The following is a 12,031-nucleotide window of genomic DNA, read 5'->3' on the forward strand; positions in this document are numbered from 1 at the left end:
TCCAAGTTCAGTACCCTATCTTCCCTCTCAAGAACCGCATACCTGTATTCAATTTTCAATCTAAAACTAAATATAAAGACTCCAAAAACAAAGCAAGTGTAAAGGAAACATTGCAACTCCTCATAAAGGTATCAAATTGCCATGTTAAGAGGCGATGCTAATTTTTTAAATAGGATATTCCAAATTAAAATTAAAATACATAGGAGATAATAGGGACAAACAGAGCATTTCACATCATCACAATTAAGCATTTACAAGTTAAAAAATTAAGAAAAAATACCAGTATCAGCCAGAACCCATGGTAAAAGCATGCATGCATAACCACATGCACACATATACGTGACACTAGACCCCAGTTAGGATGACTTTTCTTTCTTTAAATAAAGCCAGAGGCAATTCTTCCAAGTGATGTTATAAGCACACAGCTAGGGTGCACTTGTAAAGAGCCCCTACTTTGGCCAATTAAAACCTATAGTTACTTCTCACTATTTTCAAAACCTTTGGGGATGGTTTAGGAGATTTAGGTATAGAATAAACTTTTGAACAAACTCACGTGTTCCTAACAAAACTGAATGTATTCAAAGTAAAAATAACACACTTCACAACTTTCACAAAATGTCTGTGAAACTGCCCTACACACAGGGAATTCATCTCCTCCCATAGAATTCACAGCTAGCAGAATAGCACTAGATCTTAATATTAAACTACCTGAGACTGTTTCATTTCTGCAACATACAGTCCAAAAAACACTCTCCAAAACACGGCATTTTAATTAATACACCAAGAAAACTCCCCTGAAGACCTGCTACACACAAAAGAATTGCTTTGAAACCAACGATTCTGCACGTTTCCCCCTGTTATCCTTCCTTAATTTATCAGACTAGGGCCGATTTGATATCTTTCCATGAAAAAAAACCACAACGAACCACCCCTCTGCTAGAGGCAGAGGTGCTGCAGAGGTGATGATAACCCCAGGAAAAGAGAAGCTGTCTCTTTAAAATGCCCTGCTATGTCCCTGATCCCACGTGGAACCAACATCAGCAGCACTTTCGCATTAACTTCAATGTGAGGCGAGATGAGGCATCATTATTTCATATTAATAAAACGAGGGGACTGCAGAATACATTCTTTGTAGGAGGCAAACAGGTGAACTGAACGTGCCAGGGAAATCAGCAAACACTCGCAGAAGAGGTGCCCTGCTCCTGAGCCCTCTCTGCTCTCCCTATGGAGCACCAGCTCAACCCCACACCACTCTGAAGAATCCACTTTAAATAGAGGAATGAGCCACCAAGAAAACTTGAAATTCAAAGGCAACGAAAATGCACTTTATAAACCGGAAAGGTTTACTCTTTGCCTCACACATCCTAATTAGATCAGGAAAGTGACACTACAAAAGCATTACATTCCGGCCCGAAAAAAAAAAAAAAATTAAAAAAAAAAAAAAAAAAAAAAAAAGGGACAGAAAAAGACAGAGGAAAAGAAAGGAGCCCCCATCTCCCCAAATCCCCCAAACACACACACACACCAAAAAAAAAGCATTAAAAAAGGAAGCTGTAAGGCACCACATACAGCATTTATCTTATCTAGGATCACTCCACATTACCCCCAAGTTATACACTTTCTGCACCATCATCTCCCCCTACCTCTCTGTCCTGAAAGGGATTTTCACGTTTTCTCATTGTCGGTGGCGAGTTATAAGAGGCTTTTGCCTTCCCAAAGAATTCATCAACAAAAAAAAAATAATAAATATTAACTCCTTGCTCCCTGAAACCTTAAAACGGTCTCGGGAAGACACGGGTTTTATTCTGTTACCTTGAGGAAGAAAAGGGGGAGCAGCCCCGATTTTTAGGTATTTTTTGGCATTTTTTTCTGATTTTTATTTTGTTATATGCCTCAGTTCTCCCTCCATTTTGGTTGTTTATGATACTGACAACAAGCTGTCCCTGCTCTCTCTCTCTCTCTCTCCGGATCTCTCCTGCTTTCAGTTAGCAAACCCCCCTCCCCAATGCAACACGACTCAGCACTTACTTGGGTTCACACTTTTCTCTAAACACACACCGATGGGGAAGGGAAAAGCTCCTGGGCTACTCGGAGGGGGAGAGCAGGCAAATTCGTTTCTTTATTACGAAAAAAAAAACTTTTGTCCAAAAAACGACGGGAAAGGGGGGTCGAGTGCCCCAAAGTCACTCCGGATCCCCCCAAAGACGCAGCCGCCAGGTCCGGGGGACACCCCACGGGTAGCCGGGTCCACGAGGCAAATTTCTGTGCAAAATTTGTCCGGTTTGAGGCGGTGGGCGAATTTATATTAATTTTTTCCCTCATTTTTCGGCACCGCGGTCTCTAATGTCTTCCGCTCCCTCTCTCGCCGCTCTCGCCGCTGTCACTGCATTCACAGCACAGGCTCCGGAGAGGCGAGGAGGGGAGGGGGCGGCCGCGCCGCTCCTGCCCCTGCCGCTGCCCCGCGGCCCCGGGCCCGGCCCGCCGCGGGGGGCTGTGGCGGGCACCCCGCGCCCTCCTGCCGTCCCCCGGGCAGCCCCGCCGCCTCGCCCGCTCCTCGCGAACCAACAGAGCGCCGCGGGGAGGGAGGGGAGGAGTGGAGGAAACTCCTGAGAGAGGTTTTTCTCAAAATCATCTCTTTCTCCCTCCGAGGGAGGGGAAGGGGGGTGGGTGGGGGGGGGGGGGGGCACCGCTCGCCTCGCCTCCCCTCCCCTGCTTTTCCCCCCGGGGGGGTCCGACGCGGAGCGACGGGGGGCTGCGGGAGATGGGGGGAGAGGGATGGAAGGCAGGGATGGTTAACACAAACTTTTCCTCACCGCTCGCTGCTCCTCTCTCCTCTCCCCCCTCCTTCTCCTCCTCCCCCTTCATAATTTAAATAACCCTGATATTTCCCTGCTAAACCCCGGCGCCTGCCCCCCAAACCCGCAGCAGACTCACCGCGGGAGCCTCAGCATCCCCTCTGCGCCCCGTTTCCACCCTTTACAGTGTTCTCCGATTTTTCTGTAATTTTTTCCCCATATTTCGGGCTGGACGCGGCGGGCCTGGAAATTGTTTGCTTTCCCGTCTTTCCAGCAGCCATTGTAGTGTATGCGCTGCGGTGCAGCCCAGCCTGCCGCACACGCCGCGCCCACACCGCCCGCCGCCCACACGCACCGCGGGTTGGACGCCTCCCCCAGTCAGTCAGGGCCGCGGCCGCGCCCCGCCGCCGGCGCCTGCGGCCCGCGCCGCCCGCCCCGTTGGTGGAAGGAGGCGCCGCTCACGGCCGGGGCGGGCGCGGCGCCGCCGCCATTGGCGGCCCGGCCGTGCCACTCAGAGCCGCCGGGGCGTGGGCGGCGGCGGCGCGGGGCCGGGGGGAGCCGCGGGGCCGTGAGCGGGGTAGTCTGCGCCCGTACTTAAGCGCGCTGCCCGAGCCGCTGACGTCTTTCGAATTGGAGACGGGCTGCCCCCCTCCCGCCCCGGGCTTCCCGCGGACACGGCCGGGGACGGAGGTGAGTGCCGCCGGCGGCGACCCGCGCCGTGCCCGCCCGCCGCTTCCCCTTCCCGGCCGGCGGAGGGAAGTCTCGCTCGACCTTCGCCGCCCGCGGGCCGGGGCAGCCCCGCTCGGGCCCGGCGGCGGCGCGGCCCGGGCACCGCTCCCTGCGGCAGGTGGTGCCGAGCGGAGGCGGCGGAGCGGCCGCGGGGATCGACCCGGGGCGGGGGAAGGGGTCGCCGGGCGCCTCCGGCCGCTCCGCCGCCGGCGGAAGGCGGGGACCGGGCGGGGGGCGCCGGCCTCCCCTCCGCACCTGGGCGGCCGCCCGCCCTCCCCGGGAAGCTGAGTCGGGCGAGGCGGCAGCTCCGCGGTGCTGAGCGTCTGGGCCCGCCGGCTGCCTCCGCCTGCCTTCCGCCGCCGTAACAGCCCAGAAAGCCGTAGGATTTCTCGTACGGTCTTTTCTCCGGGGTTCAAAGTTTTAATGAGCTGGTCTGTGTTGCGGCGTAACGAGCGTATTTGTATCTGTGTGTGTGCATCTGAAGCAGACCGAACGTTTTTCAATGGGCGGCAGCCTGTAGGAAAGTGCCCTGATGGTTTATGGACTGAAAAAGCCCTAGGGTTAAAGAGTGCCAGCAACAGCCCTGGTTCTCTGTGGTACAGTTTACAGCTGTTAATGTGTTAAAGCATAATTAAGAACTGTGGAATAGACAAGCCTTCGGTTGTGGTTGGGCTCTGACCTGTAATCTGAAAGCAGGAAGGGATGCCCGTACATGTGCAAAACCTGGGAGGAGGGGGAAGCTCGCTTCCTGCTCAACCGCTCCTTCAGTCACAATGCAGCATTTCGGCGTGACCCGCCTGCCCTAACAGCTGATAGTGTTTCGAGTCCGAAGTACTTCGGAGCCTTAAGGGGAGAGAGGAACACGCGCAGGAGCTATCAGACCTTTTGGGTAGTACTAAGAACGTTTAAGCATTTGCCTTCTCTGAGCGGTGCATCTTCATTAGAACCTGATCTGCTTATTCCTTAAGTAGGTGTTTAATGGATTGTGTGCATTGTTCCTTAGATCGGGCATGTTTTCAGGCTCTGATAGTGTAATCAAACTGGAAGTGTCAAGTGCGATTTGTATAAGGAACACTGATTATGACGGCACAGCCTATGACTCCCAAGTGTTCTTTCAGAGAGTAAGTCTGAAATCAGCCTAACTTTGTACACCTTGAGGCATGTCTGCTTAGGTGGTAATATAATTGAAATGCAGAGTTACAACGCAGATACATGCAAACATTTAAAAATCTTGTATCTGTTGTGGCAAATGAGGTGAAGCATTGTGGTATGCTGCTTTTACTTCCTACTTCTCCCTTCCCTCCTCCTTTCTCGAAGTTTGTGGTGAAGCTGGTATACCTGCTTGTGTTTCCATTTAAGTTGGAAGTGCTTTAGCAAAAAATGCACGTAACAACCAGCAAAAAAAAGAACGTTTGTCTAGCCTGTGAAATTAACTTAAGCACTGGATAGTTCTCAAAGGAAAGTGAAAGCATTCCCCCCTGATGCTGTTAATTAAAAGGCCCGTTTGCAGAAGATGACCATATGGAAAGCAAAGAGTACTCCAAGCACCAGAAAAGTATATATGTAAAACCTAAGGCTTGTTTACAGGGAATAGTTTACTCTTACCCAAAAAAGAAACTGATCTAAAACATGTTTCTCTAGGAGCTAAAAGGAGCAGTAATTGAAAATTTTTTTTTAATCTGGTATTAAGCTATACTGGCTTTTTACTGCAGACTTGCTCTTATCATTCCCTAATGCACGCAGGAACAGGTCTTAGTTAAGAATTAGCATCAATGTTTTTTGAGAAAACAACAAGATTAGGTTGTGCCCTTCATCAGCAGTACTTTAATTTGCTCCCTCTGTCCTGTGTTTCTGATTGCATTGATTCAAGCAGTCATCTGGTCAACATTAATTTATTTTTTGTTAGATTTTGCATTTGTTTGGAACACATACCTGTATTGCCATATGTGTGCCAGAGGCAGTGTATAGGAAGCTATAAAGGGAAAGAGGGTCTGCTGTTCATCTTGATGTCGTCATCTTGGATCAGTGTAGATTCTTGGCACTGAACTCTGTCTCTCAAGCTTACAGTTCCTAGAGCCAGTGTCGAACTACTAAATGGTAAAAAAATGTGATTCAAGTTGTCATGCACAGCATAAGTGGGTCTGGTCCCACCTTGCGGTGAAACCAGTTCTTGTCTTGTTAAATATTTGATACAGCAACACAGGAGATAGTTGGGCTCTTCTTTTACCTGGGAAAGCTCAGTGAAGATACAGATGTGATCTAGCTAAGGAGCAGGAACAAATCTGGAAAAGTTTACTTGTACATTCCTCCCACACGCTATTAATTGAAGTGTCTACGGTGTGTTGGCTGTGAACAGATTCTATGGAGCTGTTTCTCCTGCACATGGTCACTTCCTCCATGGTACACAAGGCTGGTGTGAGGGCTGCTGCAGTGGCTCCATTCTCTGCAAGAATTCATCGTGAACAGTCTTGGTGATGGGCAATACTTGCCACTGTTGTCTTGTGGTTACTGCTTTTGAAATAACACTTTGCAAAAGGAGCTGGGGTTTTATTTGTGGGGTTTTTTTGTTGTTTTTTTTATAAGATAACTAAACTGTGTGTCACTAGAAAGCCTTTATAACATCCTGAAATTCAGAGTTAATCCTGAGTTACTGTTAAAAGTAGTTACTGAACCTGTTTATTTTCCCTTTCTACCCAAGGTACGAGTGTCTTGTCTAGAATGTCCAGGCATGCCAAAAAGCTTAGAGATCACGATATAAATCCATGTGTAGCGGTAAGATGATCGAACTGAGATTTGTCTGTACATTTCAATGTTAAATAATGCACTTGCTAGAAGACTGTTCTGTGTATACCACACTTGCATTATAGCACTTTGCATTAAAAGTTTCTTAAGAGTCTGAAGATGGGAAGGGCTGAAAATCATCCATTATAATAAGCATGAAAAAACAAGTAATTCCCCATAAGTAGGAGTGATACAACTGATAGTAGTCTCTTAAATTTTCTGTCCTTAAAACCAGAGCCTGAAATCCTGGTTAGACAAGCTTGGTTATTTTTTTAAAAGTCTTTTGTGAGTTATACCAAGCATCATTATAAACAACTATTCTGTGGACTCTGGTACTTACTGTCTGAAGAGTACTATTCTCTGTTATCTCCAAATGAAATCACTGCTTGGAAGTACTGATGATCCTTTGTAATAGATGTTCCTTTGCTCTCTTTAATAGTGTTCTTTCATCTGAAGAGCTCACTCCTATCTTCATATGTATTCTGGGACTTGTTAAACTATTTAAACACTGAGTCCAGTAACTTCTCTCAGCTCTGAAGTATATTTTCCCCTATTAAAGGAAACAGATGCCACTACAAAATGTATGAATGACAACAACTATAACAAGGATCTGTGTACTGATTATTTTTTGAAGTACAAAGACTGCCGAAAATTCTGGGTAAGCACAGTAAACTTTCTAAATTTTACTCCCTGCTTTGCTTTATGTATGTTACTTTTGACATGCTGCTTTCTGAACCCTTCAAAGTCAGTTAATGATGTATTTATGGTAACTTACTAACCCAGGTAGTCTCAGTGTGCATTGCTGGAAGACTTTAGCACATGCACATCGAAGTACTTCACTTGGTTGTGCTGAATTTACTGTCTTAGATTGTGAGTCAGTGTTCTTGCAGTACCTGATGCTTTTCCCTGAACTTGAGTCACATATTTTTAGTATTAAGTTCTCTTTTAAACAAATGCAATGACAAAGTTCTGAGTCAAGGTGAGATTATCTGGTTTCCCACTGGCTTGGATCATGTTTACTTTATCCTAATACAAAGCTTATTTGGTGGTAGAGAAGTACCATGAGGATCTAGCTGCAGTTAAACTGTTTTCTGCTGCTTCCTTTCCTTATACCATTGTAGTAAAGAGGTTTTAGCCTTTAAGTACTTGTGAAAATTGCAAAAAAAAAAAAACCCAAAAAAAAAAAAAAAAACCAAACCACCAAAAAACGATTTACAGACAATTGTGCATTAGTCTGGTATAGAGTAATGGGAATACTGATTGCACTGTATTCTGAAGCAGCAAGGTAAACTATCAGGTATCTTGAGCTAACTACTATTATGTTTAGTTATCAGCTATTCAGGCTTAGAGTACCTGGGTCTTGATATATAGAGTATTTTTCTATTAAAGAATCTTGTTCATTCAGATCTCAGGAGCAGAGATTGTGAAAAATCTGTTCTCATGGCCACTCTGTTCTGTTTTCAGCATGAAATTATGATGCAAAGGAAGAGAAGTGGTGTGAAACCAGAGATGCCCTCAGCAGAAGAAAGAAAGAAAATCTTGGAATCCATGGGGAAGCCCTACTGACTAGAAACCTAAATTTGACTGACTGTTGTCACTGTACATATGAAGACTAAGCGGCAGCAAGTTACCATTTTATGAACTGGATTTTACAGTTGCCGTATCTTGGATTAAAAAATCTTAAATTTTGAAATGTGTGAGCTTTCTGGGTTAGAACTTCCTGGGTTTATTCATACTTCCTGCCATAGGAACCTGACCTCTTTTTATTGGAAGATATGGATACCAATGTAACTTGTGTAGAAACTTCTGGAAGTAGAAACTACCTTGCTGTGAAATGCTAAATATAAAATTAATGAGCCTTGCAGAAAGTCTGTTTGAAAACATGGGGTTGATGAGCATTGTAGTGTGGTTCTGAGTTTTAAGACTGGAGCAGGTTGAGAAGCTGGTACATGCAACATATTTTTTGCACTCAGCTGTTCTGCTCAATGTGTGAGTTTACCATGTGTGATTTCTATCACGATTTTCACGTGTGTTGTATTCTACGTCCCTAGTTTAAATAAGACTGTTTATGAACTAAAATCCTAAATCCAACAAGCTTGTCATTAGGTCTGCCACTGCACTTGTCAGTGGCAGCAGAAGCTTGCAGTAAAACAGATCTGCAAGCTTTGTGAGTTAGAAGGTTAGAGAGACTGGTGAGGATAAAACTGAGCTCCTCAGGTCTGAGTTGAATGGTAATTTCTGTGGATAGTAAATAGATACTTTGGTGGCGGGCAGGCAGGGAGGACTTGCAGACATGTAAACAGATCCTCTGAGTGACATGGCAGGTTTAACTATAGACTATCTAAGACTCTGGACAGCTGAAACCTGGGGTTTGGAAATGCTTACTCATACAAGATTACAAAGCTCAGTTTAAACAGGTACTCTAATCTTAAATAAGGTTGATTCTTTAGCTAAATTGAACAACTAATAAATGTAAACAGATTGCTGTCTAGTGGAAACAGTGTTTTTTTTACCTTCTGGTGTCCTGGCTTAAAAGCTTGTATCCTGTGATAAAACAGAAACTACTGTCATGAGCTCAGGTTCCATGTGAAATCCTTTAGTTCTTACTTGGGATCAGCTTGGCAGAACTCTGGCTGACCTCATGAAGGATCGTGTAAAAGTGTTGTCTCTCTATTTAGACTGTTTTGGAAAGACTTCATGGCTTTCTGTTTCTCCTGTCTGGCTTGTCTTGTTTCTTTCCACTGTAGGCCTATTTCTATGCTTGCTGTGATTTTTATGATTTCTTTTTCTATGATTGCTGTTTCCTTGTTGTTTGATTTGACTGGTAACTCCACAAAATCTGCTTTTGCTCCTTTCTGTCCTCCATCTACGTCTGAGTTTTGAAATGGGTTGATCCTACCCTCTCTTTTGGAATGAGTGTGTAACTCTATGCCTTTTGAGCATACAATTCTCCAAGCAAAGCTGTGCAGCCTTCAAGCATGTCACAAGTTCTCTTGTTAGTTCCTAGCAAGGAAAATGTACTTTCCATAAGATGATAAGATTCTTTAGTGCTAACTGCTTTCTCTTCATCTTAAGTGCTAATTTCAACATTTCCCTCTTTTTGTACTTTTGTTGTTGTTGTTGTCTTTGGTTGGTTTTGTTCCTGTGTGTGGAGCTGGATTTTCTACTGCAGCTCCTTTTGAAGGTTGCATGTTCTCTGCTCTCTCTTTCATAGTGAGAGAATTTCTTGCTTTTATTAAACTTAGCCATAATACTTCCTCATTAACCGTGCCTCTCTTTGATCTTCTTGTTCATCTGCAGACTTTGGGGAGTTATTGTCCTCTTCCTTAGGGCTGTGTCTCTTCAGACTCTTCTGGCTTTGCTGCCTTGCTTGTCTAAGGGCACCTTCTCTCCTACTTGGCACAGATTTATCATTTGCCACCTCTGCTGTATCTTTGGACATGTTTTTTGCTCCTGTGGCTTTAGCTACTATTCTAGTGCTTGCTGGTGTTTTCTGTTGCCTTTTCTGTTGCTGTGCTCTTAAATTCTGAGCTTATATTAAAATCTACAGTATATTTTAAATAGATGCAAGAAAAACATCATCTCATTCTTGATGTGCTTATGCACATTCTTCTTTGCATAAGCTCAAGTTCCTTAAAGTTATCTCATTTATCCTAGGATTTCCTTTCAGGTTCATTTTGCATGTAGAAGTGCTCTTTCTCTTTAGGTTAACTGTTGCACTTAGAAGTTTGGTTTTTTTGTGACAATATTTGCTTGGGCAGCTTCTACTAGCACTGTTTTCTTTTAAAGGATGACTGACCTGTTTTTTTAGCATTGATAGGTACCCTGTGCTGCTTTGTAAAGTGTTTGTAAAGAACTAGTACCCATCTGCAAAAAATCAGAAAAGGGGATCATTACTGCTTTCAGGTATGAATGTGGGATCATAAGATGGGCTAAGGCACATGTAATGCAGGAACTGTAGTCTAACATCACATTTTTGATCATCGACAGACACACATAGTAAGCCCCCTGTGGATGTTACAACAAAAATGAGTCTAGTGTGGAACTGAGGGCAATTTAAGCAGTGACCTTGTAGATTTAATTCAGGTAATCAGTCATCTGTTGTAGGGAATGCCATTTATTTCCATTGCATATGCCTTACTATTAAGTAACAGAAGTTTATGCAAAATCTTGGGAGAGAAATGAGTTTTCTTCCTCATGTTGTAATGTCTCTCAAGAGTGGTCTGTTACTTGAGTTATTATTTTTATCCCTCACTTGAGGTTGCTGCTCTTGCTTTCACTACTGAAGCTCGAGTGGTAAAGTATGATAGCTAAAACATAAGCTCTTACAAGTTGAGATTTTTCCATTAATTTTTGTAGTGTGATTAACTACCTTTGGTTGTGAGCCAAAGATAATGGTCTTTTCCTCATACCTGAGAGCTTACATTCCACACTTCACTGAAACAGAGGTAAGCTGCAGCCTGCCACTCTTACTGGATGAAAAAACCTGGGCTGAATTCTTAATTTCTCTAAAGCACACTCTTGTATATCAACCCAGAAAGCATAACACAGTGGGTCAATATAATTAATTAAGAAGCAGGGAAGGGACCTGTGGGCTGGTTTTGATTTTGGGGTTTTTTTTAATACATGTAATTACTCATTTAGCTTGTGATACAAGGACCAAATCTGGATAGTGGCATTAATGTCTGATAATTTTGTTGTTTGACAGCTGGATGGTGCTGTTGTACAACAGGCTGAAAACAGAAGCACTCCACTCACTGCTGACTCTTTCAAGCTTTTTTGGTCTCTTCCCACAGAGGTAGCAGAATTCATCCAATAGAAAGGAAAGATTGGTCCTGTCTTTACCCTATAAAGAGAAAAGGAGGACGGGAGTCTAAATCATTGCTGGGAAATAGGAGATTTCTGTGAAGCCTTGGAATACGGCCCTTGATAGATTTTCTTTCAGTGTAGTTATTTGATCACAACTAGGCACTGAGCAGCAGCTGTAGGTGTTCTCCCAGATCTGGGTGAATATCCTGATTCCCATCTGTACATTTTAGCCATCTCAGTTTTCTATTACCATACAGTGCAGGGACTTGTCTGGCTCAGTTTTCTGCTGCCGCAGTTGGGATGAGTCTGTGCTCTTGAAGATGTTCAAAGGAAGTTCACAGAACTGCAGAATATGCTGATTTGGAAGGGACCCACAAGGATCATTGAGTCCAAGCTGTCTAGCTCTAGAGTCCTGAAAAATTCTTTGGATTTAGCTGAAGCTTTTGAAATGCAGGGAGTTGCATCTGCTGTTGCTCCGAGTCTGTTTCATGGTCTTGTAGTGAAACTTTTGCGTTCAAGTGATCATGAACATGTGCATAGGTGAGCTTTTGGTAAAACTTTTGCAGGACAGGTAAGATAAATTTAGAGTACAAAATGTTATGCTGCTCTAATGGGTTTGGAGACAGCCCTTAACTCATGTTAAAAGTATCTACATCTTAAAAGTTAGTCTTCCAAAATAGCCATGAAAGAAGTAATTATTGTGTGGAAAAACAGTACACTTGTTGCAGGCTTTTGTTGTCTTGGAAGAATGTGAGGCAATGGGAAGAAATAGTTCTGTAAGCATTAAACTAGTAAAAAGTAGAACAACCAGACTACTCCTGAATGTTTTCATTTTTAATGCAGCCTATTTGATATAAAGAAGAGGGAAGTACTGCATTTATATTAACTCAATGCAGTGGATCATTTAAAGTTAATTA

The 12,031-nt window shown here is 44.2% G+C and overlaps 2 protein-coding genes across 9 annotated transcripts in view; one reads left to right on the forward strand and one right to left on the reverse strand.

Annotated features, from left to right (window-relative positions):
• The window catches only part of PLAG1 (PLAG1 zinc finger), a 52,378-nt gene extending 49,194 nt beyond the window's left edge, over window positions 1–3,184 (reverse strand). For 4 of the 6 annotated variants that reach the window (XM_066331290.1, XM_066331298.1, XM_066331307.1 and 1 more), the window contains exon 1: window positions 2,935–3,184. The gene's annotated coding sequence lies outside the window, so the exon portion shown is untranslated. The remainder of the gene's footprint in view (window positions 1–2,934) is intronic. The other 2 variants (XM_066331322.1, XM_066331313.1) reach the window with 1 other exon arrangement.
• Window positions 3,185–3,236: 52 nt separating this feature from the next.
• Window positions 3,237–7,998, forward strand: CHCHD7 (coiled-coil-helix-coiled-coil-helix domain containing 7). 3 transcript variants are annotated; one of them, XM_066331351.1, is made up of 4 exons: window positions 3,237–3,489; window positions 6,223–6,296; window positions 6,865–6,963; window positions 7,770–7,998. In XM_066331351.1, the coding sequence occupies exons 2-4, from the start codon at window positions 6,243–6,245 to the stop codon at window positions 7,869–7,871; spliced, it is 255 nt and encodes an 84-aa protein (XP_066187448.1). In that variant the 5' UTR covers window positions 3,237–3,489; window positions 6,223–6,242; the 3' UTR covers window positions 7,872–7,998. The 3 variants fall into 3 exon arrangements, with proteins under 3 accessions (XP_066187448.1, XP_066187439.1, XP_066187430.1); XM_066331342.1 differs by having other exon boundaries at window positions 3,344–3,485; window positions 6,218–6,296; XM_066331333.1 differs by having other exon boundaries at window positions 3,415–3,485.
• The last annotated feature ends 4,033 nt before the right edge of the window (window positions 7,999–12,031 follow it).

This window comes from Sylvia atricapilla, chromosome 1, assembly GCF_009819655.1.
Source record: "Sylvia atricapilla isolate bSylAtr1 chromosome 1, bSylAtr1.pri, whole genome shotgun sequence".
Classification (NCBI taxonomy): domain Eukaryota; kingdom Metazoa; phylum Chordata; class Aves; order Passeriformes; family Sylviidae; genus Sylvia; species Sylvia atricapilla.